Consider the following 21,133-nt stretch of genomic DNA (forward strand, 5'->3'; position numbering starts at 1 on the left):
TCCATCCATCCACCCACCAATTCATTCATCTATACATACATGTACCAATCCACCTGTAACACCATTCATCCTTTCACCAATCATCTATCCATTCATCCAATCATCCTTACAGTCTTCTACCTATCCACCTATCATTACCACACATCCATCCACCAATTATCCACTCACTCATTCATCCATCCTTCCATCAACCCACTCACCTACCTAACCACCCATCCTTCCTTCCACGTGGTCAAGATTTTTGGTGTCTGAATTTGCTGATCAAAATCTTTCATCCATCCATTGGTTTACCTGTCCATCCACCTGTCACAACCATCCATCCACTCACCCACTCACTCATCCATCCATCTACGTGTCCATCCATCCATCCATCATCCATCCACTTTTCATAACCATGCACCACTCACCCATCATCCATGCATTTACTCACCCACCCATCATTCCCCCAACTATCTATTCATCTACCCATCCATTTATCATAACCATGCATTCATCCATCCATCCATCCACCAACCACCCACTCATCCCCATTCATTCACCTATCATAACAATGCATCTTAAATTCTTCCATCTATCCAGCTCTTCCAAAATCTATCCATCCTCAATTCATCCACTCATCCATCGGTGCAGTTACACGAGTGCCACACACACACACACACACACACACACACACACACACACACACACACACACACAGCTATGTCACTGCATCTTTAAGGCAGGTGTTTCTAATATAATGGCCAATGAGTTTAGCTACAAGTCAGACATACATTAAAAAGTGGACAGTCAGTGCAGACAGTAACAGAGCAGGAGGGGCAGGATGTGAATTTCAGCTAAAGCAGCCCACGGTGGAGAAATGGGTCATCTGGGGGGACAGATGAGTCAGAGAGAGAGAGAGAGAGAGAGAAGAGGAAGTGCAGTAAACTGGGCAGCTGCTTCCACTCTATCTCTCTAACTGTCTCTCTCTCTCACTCACTTTCTTTTCTCTCTCTTCCCCTCACCACTCACCACTGTCTAATGAATAAGGTGAATTTAAGTCAGAGTGGTTGAGTGAGGGTCAGAATTTCATTGATTTTCTTTGAACATATTGATTTTGATTCATTAAGCATATTTATCAAAACGTTTGCTGCGTTTACTTTACTTTTATTTTACTGTATTTATGTTTTGCTGATTTTCAAAGTGAAAACCTAACTAACTGCATAAGTGAGTGAAAACGTTTACAATTTTAGCGAGCGATGTCTAATGACTGTAATTTTATAAGAATCATGTCTGACTCGTCGCTCACTGTGTGGTAAGTGTGGATTTTACACCTTAATCTTTGTAAGCAGAAGAGGAGATACTGTAACACTGGCAGGTTGTACGTGTGGAGTGACTTTATTAGAGGCATTCTGATGCTCACTGTCGGAGCAGGCAGGGGTCAACACAGGCAGGCAGGCAGGAAAAGATGTAGATCCATATTTAGACAAAACAAAGAGTAGCAGCAGTCAAAACCAGGGAAGACCAAACACAAACAGGCTGAGAACTCAGGTATTAAACACAGAGACTTCCCATAACACAGTGGTTTTCATATACAGGGGTAATATTAATGTCCGTAGAATGAGCTGCAGGCGTGTGGGAGAGGAGGAGAGTGGGCAGAGCCAGGGAGAGTCCAAGTGGAGATATTTTATTATAATTTGATGAAATTTGCTTTGCAGAAAAAAATGGTTGTTTGTGTCATTTTTTGGCTTTGAAACAAACATGAAAAAGTTTGTTTGTGGCTTTGAAAACTGACAAAAGGAAAAACTACCAACTACCAATCTATAAAACAACAAACTATCTTCTGCTTTATTTTCTTGTCCACTGATCAGGTGAAATCGTCATGTGATAGATGTGGTTTGATGTGGTTACATGATGTGTACTGATTAGCTGTTTCATGAAACTTGTTTCACGAAGTTCAGTTGCTCGCAACTGTTACGGCTGAGTTTCAAGTGAGTTGCAGGACGCTTTTCATTATGCAAATCAAGTGCAATTTTATTTCCTGTAAATTTCTAGCAACTAAAGTTGCATGCAGGTTTCACTGCGTAAATCCAACCTTAGAAAAAAACACTTCTGTACAATCATACAAAAACAACAGAGCGCCTGTGGAAGAGCAGACTGGTCTGAAGTTTGTTCTAAACTGTGAGGATCGACTGAACAGCTGCACGTGTTTCCGCAGCTGTTGTTATAAAGAAAGCTTTTCTGTGGAGCAGATTTTATTGTTCTGCAAGCTCAGGGTCAGCGAGCGCTCTGTCTGAAGCTCTCCCGACCATCAGAGAGAGAACTCTGCTTTATTCTGACAGATGAACACTCTGAAGGCTGAGAGAGGAAAACTGTTGTATTTACAGAAACCGTTCTGTTGCGTCTGATAACAAAAGAACGTCAAAAGCAGAAGTGCTTCAGAAACTCGGTGTGCTTTTAAAAATCGCTCATCTGTGCCAGTATTGATTTCGTTTGGCTTATGAAGATTTCAAGAGACGCTGGAGGTGGCGTCGCTTTTGCAAACAGCATTTGGGCTATTTTAGAAAAATTGAAATGAATTTTCTTTGTGTGGAGCCAAAAAAAAAAAAACTGTCTCTGATCTGCCAGGCTGGATTATGACTGTTGATGGCAGAATCAGAAAAACAGGAAAAAAAGGAAAAAGACATGCATACATTCTGTTTTCAAACAATGGCAGGATATGGGTTCATGTGTTCTGTGTGTGTGTGTGTGTGTATATGTATGTATACACATACATACATATACAATACCATACCATTTTGGAAATCATGGACACTGTGTCCTCCAGGCTAAAGACCACTCAGCTTGTTATCAGTGCAGTTCAAAAGCCAGTATTCATGATGGTGTAGGGGGGCATTAGTGCACATGGCATGGGTGACGTGCTCATCTGTGAAGGCACCATTAATGCTGAACTATATATAAATGTTTTGGCAACATATGCTGCCATCCAGACGACGTCTTTTTCAGGGAAGGCCTTGATTATTTCAGCAGGACAATGTAAAACCACATTCTGCATGTATTACAGCAGCATTGCTCCGTATTAAGAGTCCGGGTGCTAAACTGACCTGCCTGCAGTCCAGACCTGTCACCACTGAAAACATTTGGCGCATTATTAAATGAAAAATACGACAAATGAGACCCTGAACTGATGAGCAGCTGAAATCCTGTATCAAACAAGAACAGGAAAACATTTCACTTTCTAAACTACAGCAGTGTCTCCTCAGTTCCCAAACACTTACAGAGTGCTGTTAAAGAAGAGGTGATGAAACACAGTGGTAAACAGGCCCCCGTCCCAACTTTTTTGGAACGTATTGTTGGCATCAAATTCAAAATGTGCATATATTTTTCAAAAAAACAATAAAATTTCTCAGTTACAACATTTGATATGTTGTCTTTGTAGGATTTTCCTTTAAAAATATGGTTTACATGATTTGCACATCATTGCATTTAATTTTTATTTACATTCTACACAGCGTCCCAACTTTTTTGGAAATGGGGTTGTGCATAATTAGGTGCAGGCATTATTATGTAGGTACATTATATATAACAATCAATAAGCAATAATAATATGTCCTAAATGTAGTAAAGTAAGCAGGTGAGCTGTTGAGCAGCTGAAGGAGCTGGATGTGGAGCTCCGCTGCTGTAATGATACGCTGCAGCTGGACCTACAGACAGTTGGACGCTTCAGACGAGCCCCACCCCCCCACACCGCTGATTCAGACTGCCTGTCAGAGATGACTGACTTTCACTGTTTACAACACGCAGGACAAAAAGTATCCCTGTAAACGCTGACGTATACTACACAACTTCACACACACACAGGGGAATGCCACTGAATTTCAAAATTCTCTGCATAAATAAATGGTTATGATGTTAAAATGAAAAGGAAGGTTCAGAGTGGTTCGGTGTGAAACACTCCGTTCTAGAGTCAGAGTTGTTCACAGAGGTGGTGACAGGAACCAGGGGCCGTATTACAGAAAATTCTTAAGTCTGAGATCATATTTTATCTGCTTTGTTGTCATGGTAACTTCAGTTAAGACTGAATGTAGAACAGAAGCCTTTACACAACAACAGTTCTTAAATCTATAATCTTATTTCCTTATAAGAAAACAGGTTTACAGAAACATCCTAAGTCGCCAAAATATCCTAAATATTTTCTTAACTTTAAGATGAACCCCAGAGCGCCTTAACTTCTGTTTACCAAAAAAAATGATGATGTGAAAATGGTTTTGTGAAGCCAAACTAGAGGGACAACAATTTATTTTTAATCAAATTCAAATGATCTCTTTTACATGCAGACACTAATGTGGTGGATTGCAAGTTTACAATCTGCTCTTTCTGCACAATCAGAAGTAATTCACACTCAGCTTCAGCTCGACTTCTCACCACTGGAGATCACTCTGACTTCACCCTCTCACAAAAGATGCCTCTCCAAGGGTTCTTCAGTAAAGACAAAGGTTCCATACAGAACTACAAACTCTCGAAGAATGATCTGCATGATGAAATGGTTCTTCAGACTGAAGGATAACGTGTTGTATATGGTTCTATACAGAGTTGGGTTCAGTTGGCTTTTGGTTGTATTTTATTTATCACTTTATTTTCCTTGTTTGTAAACTGATCCGTATTGTAACTTGTCTTCTATTTTGTTTATTTAATTATTTTATCTTGTTGATCTTATTCTACAGTGTCCTTGGGTGTTTTAAATGGTGCTATATCAATGTTATTATTATTATTATTATTATTATTATTATTAGTATAGTAGTAGTAGTAGTAGTATTATTATATTATTATTATAAAGCACCAAAAAGGCTTCTTCTATTGTATACAAGCTTGACACTGTAACAATAGCCAAACTCTTTTCGGTGCTGTATAGAACCATATACAACACATTCTCCAGGTTCTTCAATCTGAATCATTTCACCATGCAAACGGTTCTTAGAACCATTATCTTTTTCTTAGTAACAGATAATGGTTCTATATTCAGAAGAACCATCTTTAGGTTAAATTAACAGTGAATGTGATATTTTCTACCAGCTCTTTCCAGAAAACTGTCCTTGACGGTGTTATTGGAGAACACAGCATCAGAACATCGATCCTATCAAAGCCTCAGTCTGAGACGGTAAATATAGATGTAAAGTGAAAGTGGGGGTCATCTGCAGTAATACTGGACCGGTCATGTTTCCCTTTCCTCCCCGTCTGGGTTATGAATTATTAATGTCACTTCTGCCGGTCTGATATTTTATCCCAGCTTTGGCATCGGCACAGATTTTAGACCTGCAGAGCGTTTCAACACGTTCAGCAGGAGACCAAACTGGACAAGCATGAGTCCAGTTTCAGGACAGACCAGCAGACAGTACAGCTTCAGCTTTGGCTTAAAGAAACCTTTTAAGTTTAGTTTCCTGAATGAATGAAAAGTGTAGTTTAGCAAAAATGCAAAAATTTTGAGAGAAAAAAAAAAAAGGTTTGGTGAACCGAATCAATTAATCAATCAATCAAAAAATAAATAAGATACGATTTGGTGAATTCACAAAAAAATAAAAAAGTAGTATGTACATCGAGATAAATGATAAATGAAGTTGTAATGTAAAGCGAAAACTGAATTAGGAGCATTAAAAAATAATAATAGTAATAATTTCAAAGATACATTTAAATAAAATTTTATAAAAAAATTTAAATAAAAAAATAAAAATTGATGAAAGACAAAAACGCATATTTTAAAGCTTGTGTATTTCAGTTTCAGTGCATTTCAGAATTGATAGCAATGGTAAGCATTTGATGTTGTATGTAATTTTGTGCAAGAAAAAAATAATGGTAATCTGGAAAATTCCCCCCAAAATTTGCAATTTAGAAATTTTAAAAAACATGGTGTATAAAAGATATATTACATCTATATATCAATAGTACAACCAATAATAGTAATGAATAATAATAATAATAATAATAATAATAATAATTTGATGAATTAAGGAATAATAAAGGAAATGAAGATGAAATGCTTAGTTCGAAGCTTATGCGAGTCCAAAAAATTGCATTTCCACAAAAAAACTAACAAAAAAAAAGTTTCATAAGGCATCTTTTCAAAAAGGTAAAAACAGTGGAAGCGTCTCTATTCCGAGTCTGAAGCATCTCTCTGAGCTCAAACCTGAAATATTAATGGGTCATGTTCATATTTCAGTGAAAGTTCGTCATGCATTATGTAGAAGCTAACCGGCTGCCTGTACCTGATGGGGGCGGTCTCGTCGCCTTTGTCCAGCCAGTCCTGAGGGGGGATGATGTACATGCACCAGAGCCCCCAGTTGTAGCCGTGAGCAGCGTTAGCGTACTGCTGCACCTCGAAGGTGTTGTATTTGATGTTATCTATGGCTGGGAGGATTATCCTCGTATGATCTTCTTTAACTCTCGCCAGGATCGGCTCAGCCCTGAGAGAGAGAGAGAGACAGACAGAGACAGAGAGAGAGAGAGAGAGACAGAGAGAGAGACAGACAGGCAGACAGACAGAGAGAGTAAATTAGCTCTGAGAGATAACGAGCGTTTCTGGACACGCTTTAGGCTGTAAAAGAAGCAGAGTAAAGAGAGTTTAGATGCTGATGGTAGATATCACTGCAGCTTAGCTACACACAACAAACAGCATCCTGTAAAAGTGCTTACAGACCAGCAGAACCCAGAAACACCTCAACTCCCCAAACAGTGCATCTTCAAAGGAGAATTCCACCAAATTATCCTAAATTCCCAGATGATTAAGTGGTTAAGATGTAATCAGAGCGGTTCAGAGTGGTTTGGTGTGAAACGCTGTTCTAGATAAACTGACCGAGTCAGAACTGTTCTCAGTGGTGGTGATAGGAACCAGACGTCCACCTCTAAAAGCTCCCTCACAGAAAGTTCCTACATGAAATGGTTATGAATTCACTGCCTGATGACTGAGACACTGTTTTATGATCGTTTAGAGAACTTAAACTCCATTCATGGTGGAGGGATACATGCAGGGCGCTGTGAGGCAAAATAGTCCCCAAACAAAACTTATTATTTCAGATTTTCCACTATTTTCCATCATCAACATTCCATATAAACTCAGAAGACTCGTGTAGGTTCACTGGTGGTTCTGGATAGTAAATAAAATGTCTATATCTGTGTTGTAGTCATGGCGACCCCTGGTTCCTATCACCACCACTGTAAAGACATCTGAACCATTTCACACCAAACCACTCTGAATCTCTCTGATTACACCTCACACACTGAGTTATGGAGGGATTTGGGTAAATCAGTGGAATTCCCTTTAAACCTGGAGTTTAAAGTTTGCTAATTTAATTTAATTTAATGTGGAGTTACAGTTTTATTTTTGTCATATTTTTGCTAAACATACTATATATTGTATTGTATATATTTTTTGAAACATAGTGCATAATGCTAACCAGTGGCTATTCACCTTCATTCACTGTTAGCAACATTAGCATTTAAAACTATTCCGTTAAACAACGCTACAAAAATAAGGCAGCTGGAAAGGATTTTCTTTTTACATAAACCCCTTTTGGCTCCCTAACAAACCTCTTTTCAAACATAAAGGAGCTGCATGAGTGTAAAGAACCTTTCAAAAAGTTTAAAGAACCTCCATGAATTGGCACAGAACCTTTGTACTAGGTGAAGGTTCTTTAAACCCTAAAATGATTCTCCACTCTCACAAATCTCCTTCTCAACCACGGTTCTTTACATCTGAACCAGTGAATTATGGAAAAAATCTGAAAATCTGAAATCTTGGCAGTTCAGTGATAACAGACTTACACTGTAATTGTTTATGAATTATTTCTGACTGAACTGAGTGGAGAAATTGTGTGGAAAGTTAACTGAAAAAGTGAAGATGTGCTGTTGTGTGTGCAGTCTTGTGTTATGGACTGAAAAAAGTTATACGATTGGAGTGTTTTAAACATCAAAACAAGCAAAAAGTCAGAGGCGCAGACTCGAGCCTGACTCCACTCGAGCCTGCATACAGAGTGGAAATCTAACGTTAATGTAACTCATTGTGTGAATATGTAAGTATTTAATTATATCCTCACATTTGAATAGCACTGTAAAGTGACGATCACTCCAGACTTTAAGATTTAAGATCTATGCATGAGAATCTTCTTGGAATATTAGCAACTCTATTTCTGTAACTGTATCTATTAAAAGATATTAAAGTCCTTTATTAGATGTTGGCACACAACTTCAAAGTGTTTGTATAGCTGTTTCCATAAAAAATACAACTGACAGCAAAAGTGTCATATTTCACAACTCTGATCTTCACATGTTGAACTGAAGCAGCACTGATTCCTCTTAATAAATAAGGCTTCTCCATCAAATCCACCCTGAACGAGCGCAGTTTGATTTTTTGAACTCTTTATTTATTTAACTACCTCATATAATAACAAAAATATACTAATATAGCAGTGAGTAATGCAGAAACCTTCGCCTTCTTATGAAAAGAACAATTAAACACTAATTTTCACTAGTGCTCCGATGGGATTGGCTAAGAAACAAATACTTTGACAGGAACCGGCCGCTTGACTGGTGAACCACATACTGTTGTTTAACCCTGCTGTGTAGGGAGAGGCGGTTTCCAAATCGGTGTAAAACAAACTTGCGAAATATCTCACATCTTTATCCAAAATTCCCAAATGTAAAGATGTACACAGAGTGGTTCAGAGCGGTTCAGAGCGGTTCAGAGTGGTTCAGAGTGGTTTGGTGTGAAACGCTCCGTTCTAGATAAACTTACCGAGTCAGAACTGTTCACAGTGGTGGTGATAGGAACCAGACGTCCACCTCTAAAAGCTCCCTCACAGAAAGTTCCTACATGAAATGGTTATGAATTCACTGCCTGATGACTGAGACACTGTTTTATGATAGTTTAGAGAACTTAAACTCCATTCATGGTGGAGGGATACATGCAGGGCACTGTGAGGCAAAATAGTCCCCAAAGAAAACTTATTATTTCAGATTTTCCACTATTTTCCATCATCAACATTCCATATAAACTCAGAAGACTCATGTAGGTTCTCTGGTGGTTCTGGATAGTAAATAAAATGTCTATATTTGTGTTGTAGTCATGGCGACCCCTGGTTCCTATCACCACCACTGTAAAGACATCTGAACCATTTCACACCAAAGCTTTTGGTTATTAATTTTAAAAGTGATTTGTATAAATAAACACTACATTTCTATTGTGAATAGAAACATAAGTTTTGTTTCGAGCACTGATTATGAACAACTGGCAGTGATGGGTGGGTTTAACTGTAACAGACCGAGGGCCGAGCTGTACGGCCAGTTTATAATCTGGGCGCCGAATGACGTAAAAGACAAAATTTGTGTCTGCTAGGGTGACACAGTCCTTGTCCTTGAAAGGGAGCAGATGCTGTCGCTCTGATTGGATACAAACTGAAAGTTCCACGTTCTGGACTGTTGCCGTGGCCACTATGTGCGGCTGTGTCTGCTTTCTTGCTGTTCCACTGCTGTCAGAAACAGAACAGGTTGTCAGATATTCAGAACTAGGATAAATATACATTCATAAGCCGATTTGTTTATATTTTCAAACCTTTGTCCGCGACCGTGATTGTTTTAAACAACAGTCCAGGCAGAAAACGAACCCATGTCAGTGTAATTTCCCCACACAGCGCACTTTCAGAATAACCAGAATTTTGGGAAAACTGCAAATCTGGCAACCCGGCGTGACGGAGAAAGAACTTGAGTGAAACACATCGTGTGGAAAATAAGCAGTACGTCTGGTTGCTGTAGCGATCCTGCAGCTTAAAATCCTACTGTTAACGCAGTTTGACTGTAGCAGCTCTTTCAGTAGCTGCATCGTCATAGAAACCACAGATGATGCTCTGTTCCAAGGTTTCGTTGCTGGTGCAGGATTATTAAAGCCCACTGCGCTGCCACATCTGTCCACCACGGTTTATAAACTGGCCTTAACAGTTGCTAAAAAGGTCGGGTAAACACAATTAATTCAACATGATTATATATTGTCTTATACACTGACCGGCCACTTCATTAAGTCCACCTCCTTGTTTCTACACTCACTGTCCACTTTATCAGCTCCACTGACCGTGTAGTTCCACTCTGTAGATCTACAGTTACAGACTGTAGTCCATCTGTTTCTCTGATACTTTGTTACCCTGTTCTTCAGTGGTCAGGACCCCCATGGACCCTCACAGAGCAGGTGGGGTAACACTGATGTGGTGGTGGTGTGTTAGTGTGTGTTGCGCTGGTCTGAGTGGATCAGACAGAGACACATCTGTAAAAATCATCGCATTTTAAACTAGATTTCTTGTGGTTTTTGCCATCCAGACTTATCCATATCTAGCCTGGATACAATCTAGATATGATCGGGATATGCCAAAAATCATACTGTGTGTTTTTGTGTTTTCCAGAATACCAAAAATCAATCTGGATACAATCTAGATATGCCAAAAATCAGAATTCATGTGTTTTATGTTGACCAGAATATCAAAAATCAATCTGGATACAATCTGGATATGATCTGGATATGCTAAAAATCAGAACTCGCGTTTTTTGTTTTCCAGACTATGAAAAATCAATTTGTACTGCTAAAAATCAGATTGGGCTGTCAGTCTGAACGAGGCTTTTGTCGTGACAGTGCAGGAAAGTAAAAGAAGGCTGTTGTAGCTCAGAGTTTGAGTGCTATAATACGCTACAACACCATTTCATCACTGCTGCAGTCGTTCTATGCAGCGTAAAAGGTTCCACTGCAGCCTGTTACACTTTCCAGTGTTTAAAATTCCATAAAATTCAATGTGAAGATTTAAGCCTTAAATAAAAAACCATCATTATAATGATGACAGAACGATAATGATGAACTGTGATGCGGCTCAAACGATCCGGTCTGCCGCCTCTGACGTCCCTCTTGTTCGTCGTTCATCTCTCCTTCGCTTCTCCTCCGAGTTGGCCTCTGTTCCCTCCATCATTTCCTGCAGTCAGTCTGAGAGAGATTTACGCGGCGCGGGCGATCAGGGCGGCGAGAGAGGGGCTTTAAATGGAGCTCTAAGTGGAGCCGCCAGTAAAAATGCCATACTGAGGAGGCACTTAATGGAAGCGTTCAACTAATATCCAAATGGCAGTTAAGAAGGAGCTGCTTTATTCCCCTCCTCTGGCTCTCGGCTGACGCTCCTCAGGCTTTTCACCGAAGAACTCGGCTGGACTTCCATCTAACGTCAGGATTGCTGGCTGACAGTTTAACTGCAGAGCGATTGTAGAGAATTACAGAATATGACGATCATGAAGTGATGCTGGTTCCTTATAGCAGAGTCGGATACCGTCTCCTCCTCCCTGACCCGTCTGTCCTGAGGTCGGTGTTGAGGGAAATGACATTTCAGAAAGCTGTTTATCTGGGCAGTCAGTGTCTATTTGCTCAGAAAAGCTCTAATACAAATAGTATTAATATAATAAGTGGGGATTTTATGTATGTCAGTGTGTTTGTTTAACTATTTCCTGCACTCACCGCAAAGAAGCCCAGTACCATCTTTAGTTCTCTTTACTTCTCTGTTCAGTCAGGTGCTGCTGATGAACTTTAATCAGCAAGCCCACCAAATAATCAAGAAGATAATAATCAATAAAAAAATGACAAAATTAAACATTTAACACTGAATGGAAAACAATATCAAGATAAAAAAGCATAATTTGATCAAAGATTTGATCAGTCTCTCTACAGTAGATCTGCTAATCCATCCTGCAGTGTTTTTACTGGCACAGGTGTAAAACAAGCAACAACAGCTGGCTGCAGAGTCACTCAAACAGCGTTTCTGAACGCTTTACATTCGTTTATTCCTGGAGATTTTATTCAAAAGCAGCTGTTTTTGGATTATATGTTTTACGTTTTCAAGTATCATTATTCAAGTTCATCATCGGAAATTTTTCATATTTTATTTTTCCCCTAAAACACACACAAAAAAAAACAGTAGTAATTGATTTTTACTTGATGATTTTCCAACCTTTTTATCCCTAAAGACAGACTTTAAGACTGATGTATGTAAATGAGCTGTGTTCTGATTGGCTGTACTGTATTGCGGCTCATTCAAGAAGCAGTCTGTGTGAATGGTGGGGCTAAACTGCTGTAGCTGAATGGTGGGGCTAAACTGCTGTAGCTGAATGGGTGGAGCTAAACTGCTGTAGCTGAATGGTGGAGCTAAACTGCTGTAGCTGAATGGGTGGAGCTAAACTGCTTTAGGCTGAATGGGCGGGGCTAAACTGCTGAACAGCTTAATGTCCATTTATGAACTGGGGCATAAACACTACACTTCCAAATAAATTGTACTGCACCTATTTCTTTCTAAATGAAGTACTAAAAGGACTGTTGGGTTTTTCAGTAGGTACAGATTTGTTTAGAGAGCCAATCAGAAGTCAAGCAAACTTATACGCAGTATTAAAGTTCATCTGGGAATTAGCATTAGCAGCGCCAGGCTGAGTCACTTGCTAATTTGCTAACCTTGCAGGAGCCGCTAACCCATCCCATCCATCTCTCTGCGTCCTTGAGCTGCTAGCGTGGTAGTCAGGACTGGCTGCATGTATATGTGTGAAGAGCTGAGCTCCCTCAGGAGTCCCTCAGCGAGCTATAAAAAACACGGCCTGCAGCACAGCAGCTGATACACGAGGCCACAGTCACCACTCCGCATACTGTATGCGCCGCAAACATAGTGAAAGAATGACTTTTGGGAGAAATTTGTTTTTTCACCAGCACCAAACTGTTACACCACTGCAATACATGATATTTTGGCCAGTGAAATCATTCTAGTTGGACACGATACATCTAATTTGAGTAATAATCTAATAACAAGCAACAAGAGAGCAAGAGAATATTTTTAGGTTATTCAACCTATTTCTCAAAATTCTTGCTATTTCATGTTTTATTCTCACTGCACTGCACTCCTAAACCACCTTTACAAAAAACGAGATGTTTTTAATTTCAAGATAATTTGCTTGCTTTAAGAAATAATGCTTGAACAAAGTAAAATTATCTGCCAGTGCAACAAAACAATTTCATTTTATATAACTAGAAATGTCTGTAAATAGGTTTAATCATCTTAATATTCTTACAAAATGAGAAATATTAGATATATTATCTAACAGAGGCAATCAAAGACTAAAACATTGTTACAATATTGCTAATCTCTGCTAGCGCCACTATGGGATTTCCAATGGTATGTTAACCCTAACCTAATGCTGGTGTACATGATTTTTTTGGCTGTTCCAGATTAAACAAGGACATTTGCATATGCTTTATATGAAGCTTGTAACAGACATTATCATATATCTGAGATTGTATGTGTCAGTGTTACAGTGACTCTTTCAGTAAAGAGTTCTGCCGCCACTGTTTTACATTCCTAACAACTAACTGGCACCCTCTTAAACTATGACTCGCATTCAGTCAGTGACGTATCTAGAACTTCCAGAAGACTTTTGGCTCTCAAAATAGGTTCCAAAGCATTTTAGTCAACCCTCTGTGGTCTGAGGTCATTCTCTCTCGATTTGTTCATCTCTTCTTAAACTCTCCTCTAAAGGCTCTTCATATTTCATGATCCTCATATGTTTCATATCTAAATGCTCTGTTATCTTCATCACTACTTTCCAAAACCGCTGCAGCAGCTTCAGCAGCTGTAAACTCTCTGCACGCCGTTTCACATGAGTCTCCGATGTGGACTGAATGAAGAATGAAGGGTTTCCGGCGTGATGGTCAGTCCTTAGTGATTTCCTGAGTGTCCATCGGTCAGTTTCACACAGAATGTAAACGGGCACACCAATCCACCAGTTCCACACGGTGAGAGGCAGATGACGTGTATCTCAGCCCCTCTTCATAGGCTCATAACTCCGGATGTGAGTCTCGTATGATCTCGTGATAAGATGGAATGGAAAGGGCGACTCTACAGATTCAGGAAGTGTTTGAACTGGATTTCTGAGCTGGATCATCACAAAGACACAGACACAGATACAGAAACAGAGAATCTGATATGTGGTTGAGTTTGTGGACCCCAGAGGGCTGATCTAATGTTTCCAGCTTCTGAAGTCGTAACCAATAGGAGAGCTGACCTGGCTGTATCTACCTAGATACCACAGAGAAAGCAATCCAGATGGGACAGTTTTCCAATGGGTGGTTTATGAGTTTCACCCTTCAGACTTAATAATGAGTATAATAAGAGTATAACTACTTATATTAAATAAGAGATAAACTAAAAATTAGACATGTACAGTATTTCTTTAATTTCACAGAAATCTTCAGACCTTCTCTGAAGACCTAGAAGGCCCTGAGGGTTCATCACTGATGGCTATATTTGAGTTGCATTCACCTGTCAGGGTATCTTCAGGAGCCTCTATTAGTAAAGTCACACCTGGAAGCAGTGTTAGCAGAAGACAGTGGAGATGATCCACCTGTCAGATACTCCAGATAATTACCTTTTCAAAAATACACGTTGCATAATCAGAGGTAAGAATTACATATGAGGAGAAATTTAAAGCACAGAAATATTACCTGCGGCATGACACCTGCAGTCTTAAAAAGATGGTTCTTCAAGGGTTCTTTAGTAAAGACAAAGGCTCTATATAGAACCATGAACACTCAAAGAACCATTCGCAAGCTTTACATTGTGAAATCGTTCTTCAGACTGATGGAGAACGTGTTGTATATGGTTCTGTATCTATATCTTTTTGAAAATGGTTCTATACAGCACCAACAAGCTTGACATCGTAACAACAGCTGAACCCTTTTTGGTGCTGTAAAGAACTATATGCAACACATTTTCTGCCAATCTGGAGAACAATTTCACCATGGAAAGAGGCATTTAGGCATGTAAATGGTCCTTTGAGTGACTTTACTAAAGAACCCTTGAAGAACCATCTTTTTAAAGAGAGTAAACTATATTCAAACGTCTTTTATATACCAGCAGTTCTTCTGAAATGAAGGGTATTAATAGTGAGTTTGTCCCCCTTCACTGCAGTAACAGCCTCTACTCTGGAACATTGCTGTGAGGATTTGATCGAGCATTAGAGAGGTCAGCTACTGATGTTGGATGGTCAGTTCTGGAACTCCAACTCATCCCAAAGGTACTGGATGGAGCTCCATCACTCCAGAGAACACAGTTCCACTGCTCCACAGCCCAATGCTGGGGGGCTTTATACCCCTCTAGCCCACGCTGGGCACTGGACATGGAGACTTTGGGATCATGTGCAGCCGATCCAGAGCTCCATTCTATCAGTCAGTGCTGAATTCACTCAGTAGACGGACTGTCTGGATACTTTAGGACAGGGTAGCTTTATCAAAACAACAGTGATGTTATCCTTTTACATTTTAGCCATGTTTATGACTCAAACCTGTCCATACAGACTGTAAAAGTAAACAGTTTCGTAGCTAATTATTGGTGTATTATTGGTGTTTAGCTATGAGCTCAGTAAAGTGAGTAGAAGCTTGTTTCAGTTCGACACACTGGCAGGTGTTTCTCGGCTTTTGCATGAATCTGCGCTGCTGACTGCAGTTCAGCTCATTTCTCTGTGAAAGCTCAGCACTAATTCTAAAGTATCTGCCAATGACAAACGCCGGCTGTCTGAGGAGCTCAGCTGATGAATGAGGAAAGAAAACATGCTATAAAGACTGAATGACACCAAGTTTACAGTGCCAGTCGTGAGCAAGTGTGGAAGGAAAAAGTAGCAAAATGAAGAATGGGCCAATGAATCCATTAAGCCAATGTCTTTACAGTGGTGGTGATAGGAACCAGGGTCGCCATGACTACAACACAAATATAGACATTTTATTTACTATCCAGAACCACCAGTGAACCTACACGAGTCTTCTGAGTTTATATGGAATGTTGATGATGGAAAATAGTGGAAAATCTGAAATAATAAGTTTTCTTTGGGGACTATTTTGCCTCAGTTTAAGGTAAGAATCTTCTCAAAACTTCGCAAAAATGGTACAACAATGTCTCAGACATCAGGCAGTGAATTCATAACCATTTCATGTAGGAACTTTCTGTGAGGAGCTTTTAGAGGTGGATGTCTGGTTCCTATTAGCACCACTGTGAACAGTTCTGGCTCTGTAAGTTTATCTAGAACAGAGCGTTTCACACCAAACGACTCTGAACCACTTCGAACGGCTCTGTTTACATCTTAACCACTTAATCATGCAGAAATGTTGGATAATTTGGTGGAAATCCTCATTTAATTTGGAAAAATCAGACAATTCTTTTGGGGTATAGGGACAAATGTAGACGTATAATTGAGAAGATTATCACTCGTTGTTGACCGTTTAGACTAAATGAGTTTTCCTCTGGCCACACTCATCTTCCAATTAGCCAAATGCATTTGCAGTATCAACACACACTGCACTGTCTGAAATCCTCCATAACAGAAATGACTGAACAGCTTAATTGTTAAAAGAACACTAAATACTTTTAAAGAGGCTTCGCAAAGTGCAGCACTCTGTTAATCAGGCTTAAAAGGTTGGGATTGAGACAAACTACACACTAATAAAGAAGCTTTCAGAAGCTCAGTGAGAAAACAATATAATTACTTTTAATAAAACTGTGCTGCAGGAATGAAAGACTGGGCTGAAAACACCTACAGTAGCCATGGATACAGCTTATAACACTGACTGGGCTTTTATAAAAATATATATTATAAAGGCTGCTGGTTTTTGGTTGAGAATGTTGGTGTTTTGAGGAGAATAATGGTGTTTGTTGGAGAATGTTGATGTTAGAGGACTGAAGGTTGAGCAGAGAGCTTGCTCTGATCTGCTGAGTAAACGGAGATTTCTATCTTGCAACTCATACCATCATTCCTATCAAACACCAATGTTCTCCAGCAAAACACCACCAATCTCCAATGAAACATCATAATTTTCCAACCAAACATCATCACTCTCTACAAACCATCATTTTAATCCAAACAACAATGTCCTCCACTAAACATCATTCTCCACCAAACACCATCAGTCTCTACCAAACATCTCTTCAAACATCATTCTCTAAATAAACAACACCATTCTCCACCAAACACCACCATTCGCCAACAAACATCATTCCCTTACCAAACACCATGATTCTCAAACCAAACACCATCATTCTCCAAATAAACACTATCATTTTCCAACCAAACACCAACATCCTGTATCAAACACCTATCTCTAGCAAACATTCTCCAAATAAACAACATTCTCTGCCAAACACCAATCTTTTCAAATCAACACCATCATTCTCTACCAAAGACCAATATTTTCAAATAAACAACATTCTCCAAATAAAAAACACAACTCTCCACCAAACACCATCATTCTTCTTCAAACACCGCAATTCTCTAACCAAACACTATCCATCTCCAAATAAACATCATTCTCCAAATAAACATCACTATTCTCCATCAAACATCATTCACCTAATAAACACCATCATTCTCCGAATAAACATCAACATTCTTCATCAAACACCATCATTCTTTATCAAACACATCATTCTCTACCAAACACCATCATTCTCTGAATAAACAACATTCTTCATCAAACACCATCATTCTCTACCAAACACAGCATTCTCTATCAAACACCATCATTCTCCCAATAAACACCACCATTCTCTATCAAACATCATTCACCTAATAAACACCATCATTCTCCGAATAAACATCAACATTCTTCATCAAACACCATCATTCTTTATCAAACACATCATTCTCTACCAAACACCATCATTCTCTGAATAAACAACATTCTTCATCAAACACCATCATTCTCTACCAAACACAGCATTCTCTATCAAACACCATCATTCTCCCAATAAACACCACCATTCTCTATCAAAACACGACCATTCTCCAAATAAACACCACCATTCTCCAAATAAACACCACCATTCTCCAAATAAACACTATCATTCTCCAAACACCATTATTCTCCAAATAAACACCACCATTCTCTATGAAAACACCACGATTCTCCAAATAAACATCACCATTCTCCATCAAACACCATAATTCTCTGCCAAACACCATCATTATCCAAATAAACACCATCATTCTCCACCAAACACCACCATTCTACTCCAAACACTCCAAGAAGCACCAACATTCTCAAAGAGACACCAGGAACATTGTTCTCACATATTCAGTCAACTGTTCTTTCAGCCACTTACAGCAGCTCAACAAGACAATCAGTAAGACAATCCGACGTCAGGTGTTTATATTCCTCGTGTATTAAACTCTCTCTAAACTCGGAGCGCTGAGGGCTGAGCAGTCGCTCGCTCTGATCTGCTGAGCAAACCGAGATTTCTATCTCCATCTGTGCTTGACTTTATGTGTCATCTTCTGCGGCACTGAAACGCTATCAGCCCTGCCGCTCTCCGTTTACAGATAGCCCAGGAACACACTCCTTAGAGATTACCCCTCCATTCTCCGCCACTGATGAAATTCCGCCGTGACATATCTGGAATTAGGAAACTTTCTCTCATATGTCTCTATCAGATAATGGAATCTCGCCTCATTTGCTGTGAAGGCCCCATGAACTGCCTGGTCCCAAGGTGCTCCCGATAGAGCCGGTTTAAAAAGCTACTCTTTCTGGCTAAACGAAATGTTCCATCAAGCTGTTTCTGCAGGAAAAGAGGGGCTTAATTCTTTCCGTGCTGTTTTTTAAAGTACATTATAGATCTCCAGAGCTGCCCCGAAGGCAGAGAGAGATTTATCGCCTTTAGACGTGTTATGGACTGTCATGGTAAAGCTGCGCTCGGCTCATCCTGTTAAAAGCCAGCCGCCCTTTGGGCTTCCAGAAGAAAGTTTGCTTCGGCAAAAAGAAAGAAGAGGGTTTTCACTTCGCTGTCTGCTGTAAATATAACGATCTCTAATTATTTCATCCTCAAGAACATTTACTCCCATTACTGAAGACATTATGTACATTATATATTATAGAGCGTATTAATGCCATCATGTAATAATTGAACTGTTAATGGCTGTTTTAATCACTTTTCAATTTCATTTCAATGTTCATATCCTGCATTATTTTTGTATTTTATATTTTAAAGGTCTACTTATAACATTTTAGTTGTATGTATCAAAGCTAAACTCGACCATGTAGCTAACCTGTCTGTATCTGCTGTAGCTAAACAGACCGTGCTGTAGAACGTTTCTGAATGGTGGGCTAACTGCTGATTAGCTCCTGTACTGAATGGGTGGGAGCTAAACTGCTGTAGCTGATGGTGGAGCTACACTGCTGTAGACTGCAATGGGTGGGGCTAAGCTGAATGCTGGATGGGTGGGGCTAAACTGCTGTGAGCTGAATGGTGGAGCTAAACTGCTGTAGCTGAATGGGTGGAGCTAAACTGCTGTAGCTGAATGGGTGGAGCTAAACTGCTGTAGCTGAATGGTGGAGCTAAACTGCTGTAGACTGAATGGGTGGAGCTAAACTGCTGTAGCTGAATGGTGGGAGCTAAACTGCTGTAGCTGAATGGTGGGGCTAAACTGCTGTAGCTGAATGGTGGAGCTAAACTGCTGTAGCTGAATGGTGGAGCTAAACTGCTGTAGCTGAATGGTGGAGCTAAACTGCTGTAGACTGAATGGGTGGGGCTAAACTGCTGTAGCTGAATGGGTGGAGCTAAACTGCTGTAGCTGAATGGTGGGGCTAAACTGCTGTAGCTGAATGGTGGAGCTAAACTGCTGTAGCTGAATGGTGGAGCTAAACTGCTGTAGCTGAATGGTGGAGCTAAACTGCTGTAGCTGAATGGGTGGAGCTAAACTGCTGTAGCTGAATGGTGGAGCTAAACTGCTGTAGCTGAATGGTGGAGCTAAACTGCTGTAGCTGAATGGTGGGGCTAAACTGCTGTAGCTGAATGGTGGGGCTAAACTGCTGTAGCTGAATGGTGGAGCTAAACCGCTGTAGGCAGAATGGGCGGGGCTAAACTGCTGTGGGCTGAATGGATGGGTGCTAAACTGCTCAGCCATTACTCTACAAACACCAAACCAAACACCATCATTCAACCAAACACCGGTTGTTACGGAGTTGCTAGGGGGTGCGATGGTATTTTTGCAATGGTGGTTACTGGGGCTGGGGTGTTGATATGTTATTCCAGGTGGTTGCTGGGTGTTGCTATGTGGTTGTTATGGTGGCCTGCATGGCTGCTAGGTGGTTGCTATGGTATTGCAGGTGGCTGCTGGGGTGTTGCAACATGGTTGCCTTGGTATTCCAGGTGGTTATTAGGGTGCTGCTAGTGTACTTGTGTCATTGTGATGTAAGTGTGATGTAAAAGATAAATAAATAAATAAATAAAAAGAAGAATAGAAATTGAATAACAACAGTGTTATAGCTTATGGTAAAGGGCTCATAGTTGCAGAGCCCCATCATTAGAAAGCTGATCTGATGTATGTTCCTATTCAAATTATGAAGGGATAAGAGCAGATTAAACAGCAGAAATAGCTGCTTTTTTCTCCTCATTATTAGTGTTATTTCTTGTTACAGCAAGTTCAAACAGCTTCATCTTAATCCTAATAAATATCACAGGTATTTGTTCTTTCCTACAGAAACAGGCGAGTCTTCTGCACCGCAGCCCTTTAATTCTACTTGTTTAATGGAAAACAAAGACAAACAATGCTGCCGTTTGCCATCAGACAGCTGGGTCACCGGTTTGCATAAGACTTCTGTTAAAACCTCTCGAGGGAAATACCATCAAACAAATTAAGTCCAGTCAGCAGCGCAGCTGAAGAAGCTGTGATATCTAAGCTTGTATAATTTAATAAAGCACTGAGGGAAATGAGTTTAACTGCTCAGCAGCAGCACTTAATGAAGGGCGACTGACGGACGGCTGATCAATGTATTGAGTTTGGATCAATGATATTTGTCCTATACATATACACACACACACACACATATATATATATATACATATATATATATATATATACACATATATATACATATATATATATATATATATATATATAATATATATATATATATATATACACACACACACACAAAAAAAACATAATTTCTCAGTTTCAACATTTGATATGTTGTCTTTGTACTATTTTCAATTAAATATAGTGTTTAAATTATTTGCACATCATTAAAATCTGTGTGTGTGTGTGTGTGTGTGTGTGTGTGTGTGTG

The 21,133-nt window shown here is 39.7% G+C and overlaps 1 protein-coding gene across 1 annotated transcript in view; it reads right to left on the reverse strand.

Annotated features, from left to right (window-relative positions):
* Window positions 1–21,133, reverse strand: part of galnt9 (polypeptide N-acetylgalactosaminyltransferase 9) — a 129,975-nt gene that overhangs the window by 45,936 nt on the left and 62,906 nt on the right. Inside the window, exon 5 of the mRNA XM_036598955.1 lies at window positions 6,237–6,434. Coding sequence (XP_036454848.1) covers window positions 6,237–6,434 — 198 coding nt within the window. The remainder of the gene's footprint in view (window positions 1–6,236; window positions 6,435–21,133) is intronic.

This window comes from Colossoma macropomum, unplaced genomic scaffold (assembly GCF_904425465.1).
Source record: "Colossoma macropomum unplaced genomic scaffold, Colossoma_macropomum, whole genome shotgun sequence".
Lineage (NCBI taxonomy): Eukaryota > Metazoa > Chordata > Actinopteri > Characiformes > Serrasalmidae > Colossoma > Colossoma macropomum.